This window comes from Amphiprion ocellaris, chromosome 17 (genome assembly GCF_022539595.1).
Source record: "Amphiprion ocellaris isolate individual 3 ecotype Okinawa chromosome 17, ASM2253959v1, whole genome shotgun sequence".
NCBI classification, from domain to species: Eukaryota; Metazoa; Chordata; class Actinopteri; family Pomacentridae; genus Amphiprion; species Amphiprion ocellaris.
Window position 1 is genome coordinate 15,523,398 of NC_072782.1, and position 16,102 is coordinate 15,539,499.

The 16,102-nt window shown below is 39.2% G+C and overlaps 1 protein-coding gene across 11 annotated transcripts in view; it reads left to right on the top strand.

Annotated features, from left to right (window-relative positions):
* dab2ipb (DAB2 interacting protein b) overlaps positions 1 to 16,102 on the top strand; it is a 195,039-nt gene that overhangs the window by 65,892 nt on the left and 113,045 nt on the right. For 2 of the 11 annotated variants that reach the window (XM_023291110.3, XM_023291117.3), the window contains exon 1: positions 9,400 to 10,063. The exons of the other annotated variants lie outside the window; for them this stretch is intronic. In XM_023291110.3, the coding sequence (XP_023146878.2) occupies positions 9,940 to 10,063 (124 nt within the window). In that variant the 5' untranslated portion in view covers positions 9,400 to 9,939. Of the gene's footprint in view, positions 1 to 9,399; positions 10,064 to 16,102 lie in introns of those variants that run through there. 11 annotated transcript variants of the gene reach the window in all.

Consider the following 16,102-nt stretch of genomic DNA (forward strand, 5'->3'; position numbering starts at 1 on the left):
ATTAAGCTGCCTTTCCAGTGACTTTTCCATCCACATGGACAGACTCCAACTCCACTTGGAGATTGTAGCATCCTTGTTCTGCCCTGCATCTTTGGTGAGCACTTCGCTGCACCTTCTCCACCTTTTTAAGGTTCTGGTTGGAGTGGCCTTTCAGCAGCAGGAGAGCAGAACAAGCACTATGCCAGCTGCAGTCGTGGTGGAGTTGAAGTCCATTCACAGGACAAGAGACTCACTTGAAAGGCAGCTGAATGACACCAAGGGTCACCGGAGCAGCAACTTGAACATCCTGCGTGTAGGGAGGCATGAGAAAGGACATGCAGGACCTAACTGTTTAACAGTAACTGAACCTACAAAATTAAATAATATACTTACAAATGCTTTACTTAATGACACAATCTATACAATTCCTCTGAAAAGCATTATAATCCAAATAAAGATCACCAGTGATATAAGACACCCCACCCGTTTTAAAGCACTGTTACTTGCAGTTTATAAAATGCCAGCTGTGAACAGTAGCTGCTTGTGTCCTTGCATAATACCGCCTGAGTGAAAATGACCGTTTGTGTCTTTTTTTGGCAAATTTCATATTAGATTTGAAAACAACATTGCCAGAAGTCTTTCTGTACTCCTTTCAAGTGGTTGGTTCATTAACAAGATCTCACTCATCTCTGTCTCCCTCCCTCGCTCCTTATTTGCACTCTTTATTCCTTTAATCATGGCAAAAAGGAGTTCACCCACTCTCCTCCTCCTTCTCCTCCACCTTACGTATCTGTTTGTCTGTGGCCAACAGCGTTACACAGACTCCACTGTTCTCTGTCTGTCTCTCGCCTTGTCTAATGAGTTCTGCTTGGGACAGGACATTCTGCAATTTGGCCTTTACTCTTGGGCCAAGAGGGAGTGGGAGGCATGAATAAGATGAGGAAGAAAAGACAGCGTGGATAAATGGCACCAGTCTGTCACTATAGCAGCAGAAGTACTAGTTAGTACGATCAAACTTTGTGATCACAGAGAAATTGTGTTTTCAAATAATGATAATGACTGTGCATATGGTAGAAGATCCAGTCTTGAAAAGAAACCACAAATGATTGCAAAGTATTTTGATGTGAATATTTCTCATCTACCTACAAATCACCCAACCTATGAAAATGTTCGTACAGTCTCTTGCTCTACATGAAAGTCTCAGAGTTCCCCAGTTAATATCAAAGTTAATCTTTCAGATATGATACTGATCAAAATCATTTTGTAGCTGGTGAATGATTCTCACTGACTGAAAGAACTCAAGTGGAGAATTCACAGTGAAGTGAGGCCTGTTACTCACATCCTTGGTTTGTTTTGTTGTATTAAGATCCCCTTTTAGCTTTTACAAGGCATCAACTATTCTTCCTGGGGTCTTCATAATTTCATTTGTGACAACGCCAAAATGCAGTATGTAAATAATGCATACAAATCAGATGCAAATCAGAATTACACAAACAATACATACCAATACGTACAAGAATACACATACACAATACAAATGACATGCGTGTACACAACTCATATTGAACCACAAAAAGCATCCAACACACAATACTCCCACATTGAATCATCAGAAAAATACTACAAAGATGCCATGATCCAACAATAATCATGATCATAGAACGACCCACCACAGAAACTAACTATGATCTCAGTCTCCTGAACGATGAAGCATAGAACCTTGCATCCTCACTATTAGTTACATTCACAATATATACAGTACAATTGGAATCTGTCTTCCTATTGGAATATTTGCAGCCACTACATTTGAGTTTATAATTTGTTATTTGATTGTTGTATTTTTACCAGCTTCTGCTGCCCTGAGCACCCCATGGATATTAACTGAAATTTTGTGCTAAATAATAATCTTTTAGTTTTATTTGATATTGTACACGCATTAACTGGCAAACAATACCATTGCTTTCTTACTTTGTAGTTTTGTTATTTAGAGAAAAAAAAACTGCAGTTCCATCTTACAACTTGGTTTTCTTAGCTGAAGTGTGCAATATTGTGATTAAGATAGGTACTTTTATACTGAAAACAGGAACACAAAATATTGATAATCAGTATCATGCAAGATTACTTGTTTTTGATCAAACAAAATTAAACATAGAACTTTCATTTATCATACAATTATGAATGAAGCTTGTATATATCTGTACTCTCTCAATATCACTTCTGCTACACAGACAATAAGACAGATGTTGCGCTAGATTGGACAGCTAGTTAGCACGACTACCATAAGATCATTATAACATAACATATAATGCAACCATGTGATAACTTGTCTGTTTTCTGACTTTCTTGCTGTGTTGCTGTAAAACCGAGGTCCAACACAGCAAGAAAACTACATGTACAATTGCAGTAGTTGGATTTTTATAGCTTTTTAGTTTTTCACACATTGCGGTAAAACATGTTTCTGTAATTACTCCTGCATGGTGATCCAGTTCCACTGTGTTTTATGTGCCTGCATCTGTTAAGACCATCGACTGCAGGACAGGATGACACGAGGGAGAGCAGAGATGTGCATTCCCATGTTTTCCACAGGGGGTCAGTATGGATACATTTTTGATGTGCCATTTGGCTCACAGGGTAAATTTAGACTGAATGCAGTGTGTTATGTGTGCATTTCACATAATGAGAGGCTGACCTTGTATTCTAAAATAGTGACCCTGAAAATAATGACCCCAGACGACTTCGTTAATTTATCAGTTATGACTTAAAAGAACACTCTTTTGATAATCAGTTGATCTTTAATCAGTTTTCACAAAAAAAGCCAAACATTTTTTCGCTTCAACTTGTTAATTGTAAGAATATTCTCTTTTGCTTTGTCTGACTTGTTCGTAAACTTGAATATCTTTTGATGTTTAGAAATTTGTCAGGCAAAGCTAGTAATTGTATGACAGCACTGAGAAATTAGTCTGAATATTCCAGGAACTAAAGAAAATAGTCTTTAAATGTATCCCTCGTGCACCACATCATTCACCTTTCTTAGGAAGAGAAACAGAGAAAAAGAAAAACAGCTCAGTCTGTTTTGTGCTGTTTGCACCAAATCAGTACTGACTTTATTATACATAATAAAGTCAAGTTGTCTTTTAGAGGGTAAACTATGATCTGCCCAAGGAGATTCAAGCTGCAGTAGCCATCAGTTTAAGCTTCTCCACTGCTTGTAATCCATGCTAATATGTTTTGCCATTTCCAGATGAGTAAGACTCTCAACCCTTGGATCTTTATGGTTTCTTAGCACATGCTGGTCTGGTCTATTATTTCAGTGCAGTCTAATCCCCGTGACTCCCTCCAAGGTGTTTTTGCTCTAATGGCTGGCTATATTTCAGGTGTAATAGCCAGTATGTGCCACTTTCTGTGCAAGACCTACTATCCATGTGGAGACAATAGCGTAAGCTGTGTTAAGAATCAATACGTCTCCCTTTGTCTTTTTTGTTTTCTCTGAAAGTGGTATCGGTTCCATTTTCAGAGCAGCAGTCTTTCAGAGCATTAAAGGTTCAATCAGAGACTTAAGACTTATTCACACACAGCAGTATGTCTGCACTTCTCAGACAGCTGTGCTGCATCACCATTGTTTTGTGCTTTAATTTAAGCATTTGGATGCGTAATTCTGAGAATGTCATTAAAATATTGATAAATTCACACAATAGGTGTAAAATGTCAATGATGTTAAACAACCATCCTACAGTTAACATTACTGGTTTAGGCTTCCTACACTTAGCTAACAAAACTCAGACTCAGGTGCAAATAAATACCAAATTATCTAACTTGCACTTTTCTTTTTCCTTTCTTGCGTGCTGCCATGTGGACCTGACCCTTCCCTTTTTTGATCTGTTCAACAGGTAAGACATTTTTACTTACTTGTATTTTCTGATGTGGCAGACAATTGTTTTCGCATCTCTCAGTTTTTCTCTTCTGTCAGAAAGCAGGCAGTGCACATCCTTTACTCGATTTTCTCAAGGATGTCTTTGTCAGTAAATAGAATCATTTTGCCTCGTATACTGCAATACAACCTCTAACAGCAGGTCCTTGTTGAATCACAAGTGTTTTGGTCTTGCAGAGGAACAGGAAGGCTTTCCATAGGTTTATCTAAAAACACTATTTTCCTCCGTGTTTGTCTCCTGCTTGATGGTTCAGATGTTCTCGCTACACTTAATGGCCTGTGCTCGTCCGTCTACTCACCTTAACACATTTATCATGGTAGATTTATATCCAGTCATTAGTCTATCTGTGTCCACCTGCAAGGCTTTTTAGTTTACAAGCCTATTCCACTCTGCTCTTGGGAATTATCAATTCAGTTGGCTGACTGAGTGGAAAGTGAGCAATTAAATACCTTGTAGAAATGTCTGGTTTTAAGGGAAATGCTGTCAAAGAGTGTAAGTAAACGTTGGAATCAGTGTTATCTCCATTAAACCCAGTCAAGTATTCAAGCAGAAAGTGCATTCGGGTAAAAATACACAGCACCATGTTTGACAGAAAGATTAAAGCTGGAAATATACAGAGTTTAGATTTTGCTCAGCAAAAAGACCGAAACTAACTTCTCTGTCTTTGACATTCACCCCAGAGTCCACTGGTTCCTACTGAAGGTGTGAACCTTTAAAATTGAGTTCCAGACATAGAATTTCTTGTATAAAAGGCTAAATAATTTACTAAAACAGGTCAAGGTTTTAGCTTACTTTGAAAATTGTAAGAAAAATCTCTTCTCATCTGAATATGTTAAAAATGGCATCACAGGAAAACACAACTTAAAGAAAAGTGGAACAACTTGAAAAAAATTATAAGGTTGGCATCAGACAAATGAGTTTACATGTTACAAATGACCACATTTAACGATACGTGCATGTACTTAAGGGCATAACCCTGGTCTCAAAGATGAGATGAGCAGAGTTGGGAAGTCAAAGACCAAAATCACTGCGATCTCACATCTGTTCCTTGCTTGTATTCATGATAAATCAGGAACACCAAGAAGGAATGTGATTACTACTTTGGCAAAAATATCCATTTGGACTCAAGAATGAGTGATTAGAACCCCATAACCTTACGAATTCATGCAGTTATTATGACAAAATTTCACACAAATGTCTAGCAGATCAAATTGATGTCATTTTATTTTCAAAAGGTCAAAGGTCAGATCTGGATAGACATGGGTGTGCACTAAAACTTGATTGGTTGATGGAGGCAACCACAAGGTAATAATTCTAGTTATACATTATGTGGTTGTAGTTGTAATGTAAAGTGATGATATCATAGAATGAACTAGCAGTAGTTCTTGCATGGCCAGACTTGCCTGCAAGGTACAGTGTCAGTGGTGGAGAATGGTCTGATTGTACCTCATTATCAGTTGCATTCACCTCGTGCGTTACTAGGCCCAGGATCCAGTGAACCTGCAAGACATTGATGGGGAAAGTGTACTGTCATGACCTATTCACTGAAACAACCAGGCAGACCTGCCTCCTTGCACGATCCAAATCCTCTGCAAATCTTGCCGTTTTCAGCATGTAGGTTGCTGCTCGGAGGTTGTTGTTTCCCGTAGCGAAGGGGATTTGTACTCACAGTATACATTCAGCATGTCAGACTAAAGCCCAAGTGCCTTTGTTTATGTGTGGTGCATTTTTGATCTTTCTGTTTTTCAACCTCAGATGACCTGGTGCAGTATGGATGTAGCAGCAATGTGGAATGGATCACCTCAGTGTAGGATTTATAACTAACTATTATGACATTTAGTATGATGATGTTGGAATTTATTCCAAGTGCTTTAGTCAGTGGTTTAATTTCTGTCCTCTGATTAGATCACGATATCACATTTGATACGCTAGTGGGTTAATTATTGTCGTTGTACTGTCAGTGGTGTTTATTCCAAATAGACTACAACGTCCATGTTCATCCCAATGGAGGAACTGTTACCCAGTGCAACAGGGAGGCTCACTTAGACTCATGAGCCAACATGGGAAAGCAGCCCATGAGTCACGCTAACTATTGAGGTAACTCAGATGCACCAACCAGCAAACAGCAGAGCTCCTCATGAGCAGAGCTGCTCACGATTCCTATAAAACTACCAATATTCAACATTGCAGACTAACTTTTGGGATTAACAGATGATGGATGTTTGGTATTCCCATACCGCAAGAGTTTGCAGATGGGATACACCATAAAAAAAAAGCTTGTGGTTTCCTTTACCTTTTTCCTTGGTCTTTTATCTGCCGTTTCACTGGTCACTGGTGTCTTTGTTATCAGGACAGAGAACCAGCAGCACACGAACTCTCCATGACCCTGATTCTCTCCTCTCCCTGTCTATAAACTTCAGCTCTGTCAAACAAGAACTGACTGTAGGTAGCTATTCCCACAGCGACTATTATGCAGGCAAGACAAATGAGTCTAGTTTGGAATTTAAAAAAACAACAACAAGGTATCTGGCCTTACACATGTGTCTGTTGTGTGTGAATAACACTTACTGTGCCATAAGAGCTGTCATCTTAATTTGCGTCTATTTATGAGACATTACAGGTCGGCTCTTTAAAAGTAGACATATTGTGTGTATATCACTGCTTTCTCCATGAGAATGTGTGTAACACAGTCTTCAGGGTGTTTCATGAGCCCAGCGGCAGCAGTGTGAAGCCTGGAGGCATTCCCTCTGCTTCCCTGCACGAGGCTCTGTCTCGGTCTTGAGTGATGCATACCTACTAATGGTGCTGCTAAACACTTTCTGTGGGACCAGGGGAACAGTCGAGCCTATGTTAGAGACATACAGACACGTACACACATTGCTACATTCTGTCGTTGGAGGTTTATGGGCTGAGGTAATGACAAAAACTCCTCACAGCGTGTACTGTTATGGTCCCCACTGTGCTCACTAGCAACAAGCGGCATCACAGTGAACAATTGAGCAGCCAGCAAAGGAAGGAAATGTAATACTGAGGGTGAGTATGGGGGAGCAGGAGAGGACGACTTTGATTAGGCACAATCAACAGATAAATTCATTCATTTTGGAAACCGTGGGAGACGTCGGTTGATTACAATGAGGTTGAAATTTAGCTGTTTTTTTTCTCAGGCTGTTGTTTGCGATCATGCATATTTATGACTGTTTTGTATGTTTCTTTTTTAGATGCATTTGTATTCAGTAACTTTTTTTGTTTTCATTTCTTTTTAGCTGCAGCGTATCACAAAAATTCCATTTATTGAAAAGTTTTACTAAGCTTTCTGTCACATCTCACTGCTGTATTCAGTACATGGAGTTGTGATGTAGCAATTTTATTGTCCTTATTAGTTTTAACCCTCTGAACCACAAAGTTCTGGTATCCTTAAATGCTGCCAAACTTACATTTTATATAAGCAAAAAACTGTAAAAACACAGGGAATCCTCTGATTTTTAAATGTGTTCCATTATTAATGGGGTTCCATCAGGAAAAATAACCACATCTATGGTTAATATTGTGATACTTCATCAAAAGTCCTTTATTCTACACACGTCATTCAAAAAATATTCTAAAATAAAAGGCTGAGAAACAGCTTTTTACCATGGTCCATTAGACTTTTGAACTCAAAACAATAACAGTTTCGCTTTAAATGGTTCAAATACCTCTTAAGTGTAATCTCATGCCCATATTTATTGTATTGTATTTTATTTAATTTATCTCCCACATTGTATTGTATATATCTTGCCTCTTGTTATTTCATTTAGCTTGTTATCAATGCACCGTCCAGTGGCAGATATTTATATATTCATCATGCCTCCCGTATGGTGACAATAAAGCTATTCTATTCTATTTCATTCTGTTCTATTCTAAAAATTATCTGTTTGCACAAAATAGATTCTATGAAAAACAAAAATAAATCTGTTCTCCTTCATGCAACAGGGAAGCCAGCACTGCCTCAACAGCAACCAACAGTCATATGGCAAAAATGAAGGGACTATTTGGCTGAACTGAAGCTGGGTTTACACAGAGCAGACCGGAAACAAGGATGGAAACAAATTAAAAGAGCCTTGTGTAAAATTACTATTGCATGTAGAGCCACCATTTTTTTCAATATAGGTACCTCCAGTGGTTACTAGGGTACACAGTGTGTCCATAAAAATGTTATTATTATTATTGTTTTTGTCTTCTTATGATTATGGCATTGTAATTGTGTCATACTACACAAAACACATTTTTGAGTTCTCTCTGCTTCAAGGCACAATTGTGCTGTTTCCATAGTGGTGCAGGAATTTATACTGCAGTGAAAAATGAACACACAGTGAATAAAAATGTGACAGGAGCAAAAAAAAAAAAAAGCATGAGAGAGGGTTAATTTAGTTGTGGTTTTAACTATAGACATACAGTCATGTGAAAATGAACAAGCTAACACTTGTTCCCCTTTGAAACTGTGGCTAACATAAATCTGATATGCTTGAATGAATGAAATATAAATGAATAATATATAACTGTAATTTTCATAAAAATATTCAGTCACATGGAAAAAGTAAGCACATCCCTACATGTATTTTTGGAAAAACTTGCTGTCTTCATGTCAAGATCTAAAGAGCTTTCTCAGGGATTCAGAAACAAAGGTTGTGGATGCCTGTGGGTCTGGCAAGGGATTAGAAAAGGTCTCCAAATTACTTGAAATAAATCTTTCCATTGTAGGGAAATGATCTACAAGTGGTATAGATTTCAAATGAATATTTGTACCCAACAACTTCAGCACAAGAGCAGACTGGTTGTGAAGGGTTCCTGGTATGACATGGATTGGAGTCATAAGGAATCACTTGACACTCAATATTTATGCTTGTATTTAGTATACAGTTACGTCTTAAGTCAAGGTTTCATGTGAAGTCAGAAACGCAGTCTGAAAACACTGACACCACTCAGCCCTAATGTGCTCCCATCTGTGCATGTGTGCCATTGTATTTAGTGGTGAACTCTGGCCTGTCCGCCTGACCCTCTTCTCCAGAGCACACTGCGATTGGCTGTTCAACCCTCTTTACAGCCTATTTACATCTGCTTCTGATAGGCTGTCACTCCCAGTCATGCCTTTCTTGCCCAGGGAGGCAAATTAAAGTGGCTGAACAGTAAAACCAGGAACGAGAGTCGCACTGGATCAGGAGCCACTGAAAGTCACGGAGGTAGTGACATTTTTTATAAGTCCGACTTGTTTACTGCGCCAGATGTTGTCTTATCTGGGAGTCTGCAACAGATCAGTTTAGCTGATGGAAGAACGCAGAACAAGCTGTAATCTGATCGCCGTCTTGTTAACTCCATTCCACTGACGCTCTTATCTATACATGTTTTCTAGGCATCCCAAAGTTTTCTCCTGTTGTTCTCAACCACATAGCATGTTCTCTCTCTCTCTCTCCCTGTTCTGCTACACACTCTTACAAAGAGTGATAGAAGGTGAAGATAGTGGTTTTGGATATTTTTTTTATCTGTGTTACAAGAGACTGCTTTACTGCTTTATGAAGCTGAAGAATTGTCTCGCTGGGTGTCTATAAAATTCCTTTAGTGCACTCTTGCACTGGGAGCAGGAACAGCTTTCCTGTCATTCAGGATACACACTCACACAGTATTCCGGACATCATGCCTCTGGGATCTCGCTGTGGGAAACTTTGAGGAGGAGGAGTATTCAGTGCAGGAGTCTGTGCTTGTGGGACAGTACACAAGTATTGAACAGAAGTGGATGTTTGATGGTTTAATCTTCTCTAATCTTCCCCACTGGGAAGTGGTTTCACAGTGGAGTGGATCTGATCCTAACTCAACCCGTGATGACTTTAACTTAAGCAGACATGAATGTCAGCAAGAGGACGCTTAAGTGAAGTTTCAGATAAACAGAGTTGAACTCCACGAGAACTTCGCCTGCCATTTATCGGCACTGATACCACGCCAAGAGGACTTGTTTCAAGTGCCGCCGAGTTATCTTGCTGTCAGAGTGGGAACAAGCACCATGGCTGGGGTTACTAGGAAGGGATCTGGGAGACCCTCGTACTACTACAGATTCCTGGGCAAATCCCGACTGCAGCGTCAGCGAAGCCGGTCCCGCAGCCGCACCAGGCCGTCTGCCAGCAGGGGTAATAAACACTAGTACAGCTTAAAAAAAGTCTCCATGCAGCAGTTTTAGCCTCATATACACCACAGGACACAAGTACAGTCTGGTAATATTGCTTTCACAGTGCAATGTTTTTTGTTTTTGGATGAAACTCAGGTGCTGTTGCTCACTGACAGTCCAATAATCACTTTGACAGAGCCTGTGTTTCTGATTCTCATTAGCAAGTTGGTATTTGTGGTGATATCTCTGCAGATTCTGTGAAAACAACACAACATACCACCGAGAAGATTCAGCCCCCCCCCTCTCTTTTTCCACTGTTTTTCTGTTTTCTGTGTTGTTCATGTGAGCTGCTCTTTTTGGTAAACTTATTTTTAGAAAGCCTTGGCAACGCTCCATTGTCGCAGATGTATTTGTGCTCACGTTTCTATGTTCTTGGGAAGAGTGAGATGACAGTTTGGTGCCACTATTCACAGAGTGATGCTATTCTCTCACATTGCACTATCAATACCTGACACCTCACGGTTCAGTGTTAGCTCGCAGAGTTCCACCCTGCTCGGGCACTTTGCCTGCAAGTGTTTTTGTTCTTAGCAACGAAGAAAGGCTGTAAGTCAGTCAGTTAGTTTTCTGCGCTGCATAACTACTTCTTTTTCTGTTAGCCCATGTCCTCAAGCAATATCTTTGTTCACTTTGCTGCTTTTCTGCCTCTCAGTGCTGCTGTACTTACTGCTGGCGGTACTGTTTGAACTGCAAGGTTATAGTGATAAGGCTGTCCCCAAGGCTTTGCTAAAGTTACTTGAAATGAGAGAAAAGTATCTCAGAAATCTTCAGTCTATTGATTTTTTTGTTTGTTTTCCAAGTGAGCTGCTGTAACTCGCCAACCAGGATATTAAGTAGACTGTTGCATATGTGTTGCTCCACTGTGGATATGATGCAAACTTTCTAGAGAGACATAGTTCAGGAAAACATCAGGCTCACTTTCTCTCACTGTCAGTGAAGCTGAACCTTGTTTGCTCACCACGTATAGCTGGTTTTCTATAGCAAGAGAGACAAAGCCCAACTTGGCCGTGAGAGAGACAAAAAAAAAAAAAAAACGCGTAGGTGCCTGGTTTGGATGTCTTTACTCTAGCTGATGAAAGAGGTGCTTTGAAGTCTCCCCTCTATCATTCGGCTCTTTAAAGAGCGTACACATGCACACATGCATTTGAGCTCAAATACAAAGACACAAACACAGTCTGCCTTGATCTTTGTGGCTAAGTGCAAGCTCCTCACAAAAACTTTTACACGCTGACTGCACATTAACAGACTAACGCATAGACAAGGAAGGACAGGTTGTGCCCAGATGGAGGGAAGATATCACCAGCAGAGCAACATGTGTTTTGATTTTTGTTGTAGCAGAAATGAAATAGCTAAAAGCAGTTGTCTAGCTGTGTGGCATTGTATACCAGTTCACTTTGAGAAATGTTACTCAGACATAGACTTTCTTGTATGTTTTTGTGCATTTTGTTATTATCATTATTGCTGTTGATTTGTGATTTAAATGTAATGCTTTGTGCAACAAGTCAATGATATTCCAGAGTTGTTTTTCTCATCTGTTTCACAAGGGGAAATCTGCTAGTTGCATTGCTGATTTGTGTATAGGGCAGACAGAAGAACAATGAACAGCATATTGTGAGATTAAAGAAAATTGTTAACCGATGTAGATGTTTTCTTCTCACTACAAAGGTAGGCAGGAAACCCCGACTGCAGGGGAAAAGCAGAATGTACAATAAATCAGGCTGCATGTTTACACATAGCTGTCATTAAAAGGTCTCTACTCATTAAAGGTCAGATGCTCAGCAGACTTCTTTAGAAGCTACGTGGTTCTCTTTTAGTTCACTGTTCACACTAGCCTCTGCTGTTTTTACCCACTGTACCTGTCCAGCACCAAACGCACAATGACAACATTTGCATTCACTAGCCTATGAACCTACTGGAGCCATTTACAGGAAGAGAGAGTTTTTAGTAGAAACTGAAAAGTAGATTAGATTTACCAGAAGCTTAACAACAGGATTTCAAATTAATGTTGCTGGAGATCACCTAGATTTGTAAATAAGTACTAGTACTAGCAACTTTATAATGCTGGTGGTATGTCAGTGTTGTTTTCTAAGCTGTCTCAGTTTGGCCAAAAAATCTTTTATTTTAGCTTTCAAGTCATGCACATAATTAATCTAAAGGCTGAGAGGTTATTTTCTCTCGGTTAAATTAGAATTCTATAACATCTGTTCATTACATGACAGTGGGATCAGTTTAAAGCTAACTTTTATTGACATTATACTTTTATTCATATTGTTGCTAAGTTTTGCAACAATTATGAAGTACTTTTGATTTGTCAGTAGTCTCTGGATTAGCCAAAAACACCCCCCATCTGGCTTCTCCAATTTCCCCCAAAATGACTATATTATCATATACAGTCCCTCAGTATTGCAGTGTAAAATTACATCCACATTATATGTTTTCTCTAATCCACTGAAATGCGATTTGTGGGGAGAAAAAGAAGCTTCTATTCAGTAAACAGTTGAGTGTGCCTGAAGCAAGATATGATATGATATTGGCGCAGTGAGTCTCATATGAGGAGCCCAACAGCACGGTGTAAAAAAAGAGTGTTTTTGTTCACACCGTAGCCATGAACAGATCAGTGAGTTTATCTTAAAGGAAGTTACTGTAGCCCCTCTTGACGACTGCACTGTCACTGGCACAGATCAGATGTATGAGCTCATGTGTTATTGTTTTGTCAGCGTGTGTGTGTGTGTGTGTGTGTGTGTGTGTGTGTGTGTGTGTGTGTGTGTGTGTGTGTGTGTGTGTGTGTGTGTGTGTGTGTGTGTGTGTGTGTGTGTGGGTGTGGGTGTGTGTGTGTGCATGTCTGTGAATGGAAAATCTTATATCAGTTCACCCCTTCCACATCACTCTGGATCTGTTTCCTCTTCTTTGCTAGGGTTGGTGACATTTACATACAAAATTACGGCTTATCTCAAAGAGAGAATGGATGGCAGAGACACAGAAAGAGAGAGCGGTATTGTCTGATCTGGCTTGTTATGCCGTGTGTTTTGATGTAATCAAAAACTTGGGGTTGGAATTGCCCCGTGATTAGACTACTGTCGTTTTTCATAACAGAATTCATCATTTGTCTCTATTGTGTCTGCAGTGGAAGAGGCTTTGTATAGCGCATAACTGCTTTAAACTGGTAAAGGGCTTTCCATGGAAAAGTTTACTTACATGGAGATCTAGTGAGCATTTCTATCTGAGAGACACATTTTTGTGGAAAAATTAGGTCTCTGAAAAAGCAGATGGTTGTATCAAAGTAAAGATTCTGTCTCTCATTTCTTGTCTCATGTTAGGCAGATGCCTCACTTGGCTGAGCTGAGTGGTCATTACTTGCCATCAGATCTTTCAGATTGAAATAAGATCAGATATAAGACTTACAGACTCTCGGAAGAGTGTTCATGGAGAGTTTGTTGTTTTTCTCCCATAGGTGTATCAGCCAAACTTCCTTCTTCCCTGGCAGAAATAACTCAACATTTTTGTTTGCTCCCATTGATCTCTGTTTTCTTCTTCTTGCTGACCCATATTTTTACTTCAAAGTCTGCAGAACATCATGTAAACACCACCAGGCAACTGTTGCAGAAGAGGCTTGTCTTCCTTTTCTTCTCAGTTAGATTTGCTTGCTTTTTTCCTAGATGTCTCAGTGTTTAACTTACCTAAGCACAAAGTTACCTTCCTTAGCCATTATTCTAAACCTAATATCTGTTTGTATTTCTAGCAAAATCCTCCAATGTGAAAATTTTCGCCATCCTACTAAAATTTTAGATGAAAAGATCTGTAAAAGCTGCCTGTAGATGAGTCTTTGGTTTTACCTGATGCAGTAACTTCCTGAGGGCCGTACTACGAAGTAGGATTAATGGATTAGTGAAGTATGCTAAGCTAAGACCAGAGTTTTCAGTGTCATTAAGGTGTCTCTCTTTTAACCTGCTAGATCATTGTAGTTACTGAGTTAAGGATTTCCATTGGCTGTTTATTTCATTCACTGACAGAAGAAAAAAGCAATTCAAAACGATACAAAAACAAAAATTTCTAAACTTCTGAATGAAAGGGAGCAGAATACAGAATAAACGTATGTAATCTTTCCCATTTACACTGCTGGTACTGAGGCCCATAGAATACAGATTAAAAAATGTATTTGCTTATTGGTATTCATCACAAAGAATATTCAATGAGCAACACTAATTTCACATTGAGTTGCCAAAAACTAAAATGATATTCATGTGTCCTACATTATGGACAGTGCCAGACCTAAATGCACATCTTGAATATCATGTTTTAACTGTATGAAGCGGAAATTTTAACAGCTCTAATGTGCAGCAGTCATCTTAGAAATAAGTAGCAGGCACGAGAGTGCACTGAATGGTACAATTAATGCATTAACGTACATTATTAACAATTTTCTACCAGCTTTCCTCTCTTGCATTAATAGCACAGCAAAAGGGTGTTAAGTTTTTTATGTTCTTCACAACCCTTCATTTTAAAAACCTGTTCCTCTGGACTGAAGTAAAGGGAAAAAAAGAGTCAAATAATACATCAAACGCCCCCTGTTAATGGAGCAGGCACAGATTCTGATGAAGAAAATCTGGGTTATCGAAAAAAGTTGATAGCCGTGATACCCATTACTGCTGATTGGAGTTTTAGATTTTGTTGAGCCAGCTAACACAAAGAAAGCCTGACTTTGTGAAACTTGCTGAATAGTTCATCCCCCTGGTGTCTCCACTGGTTGCCCAGGAGCTGAACAGTGATGACAAGACTTTGTGTAGATGAAGCAAACAAAGGTGGTAATTAGAGAGCTACAGAGGATCCAGGGTTGCTGGGTTCCTTTGCCTCTCGTCTATAAGGTAAGCTAAGCTAACCACCTGATGGCTTTATATTTTAAAATCTAAAACACAGTAGCATTAATTCTGTCATTGTCGCCAGCAAAAAGTGAGTAAGCATATTTTCCAAAACACCAAACTGTTCCTTTAAAAGTGCTACAATACTCGGCGTCATACATCAATGACAGAATAAAAGGAAATGTTAAAGAATGAGACTAGCAGCCACAGTGGTGAAGACAATTCAAGTCAAGTTTACAAGTCTTTGTATAACTCAGTATCACGTACAATCTCTCAGTGGGATGTATGGGTCCACATCAACAATGTGTTGCTGTCTCCTAAAACAAGGGAGAACCATACAAGACCAAAAAATGAAAAATACAAGAATAGGAAGGAAAACTGAAGAAACCAAAAGAAGCAAAGGAAGTATAATGGCAATAGGAAGTACACTGGGATTATATTATGTATATTATATTTAGGTATAACAAGCCTAGTACTATAAGCTGCAGTAATACATACACATAGGTAAACTAAGGACAGTGCATTAATCCTCATTTCTGTCCCCTTTCAAAACACATGCAGCATATTGACAGATGTAAGCCCTGACTGTTCTGTGACTGTTCCAGTGAGAACACCAGTCATAATCAATGCAGTAACAGAAGCAAAGTAACAACCTCATGAAACCATGAGATATCACTACAGTAAAAAAATCTTACTGCCAGCAGCTTGCAAGAAAGTGTTTGAACTACTCAGTAACAACTTAATAATGTATTACTGCTGACAGTTATTGCTCGTAATCGTATTCTCGATGGGTCATTACCAAGAAACACTTTTGATCTGTGCTACTGCGTCACGCTTAGTTTTCGACAGGATGTTTATGGTGTAGCCAGATTTTCCTCTAAGTGTCTGTGAGCGAGTGTGTGTGTGTTGATGGGAAGGAAGGACAGAATTCAGGCTGATAGATGGGAAACATGGTCAAAACACCACAGGCAATCACAGTGACTCAGTTTCCGACGGTAAAGTCATATTTACACTTAAAGGAAACAAGTCTGTAGTCATGATTTGTGTCGAAAAGTATTACTCGACTATAAATATAAACATGATGGAGAGAAATAGAGAGCTAAATGATGGCAGGTTCACACCTTAACATCTTTGCCAAAGGAATCATT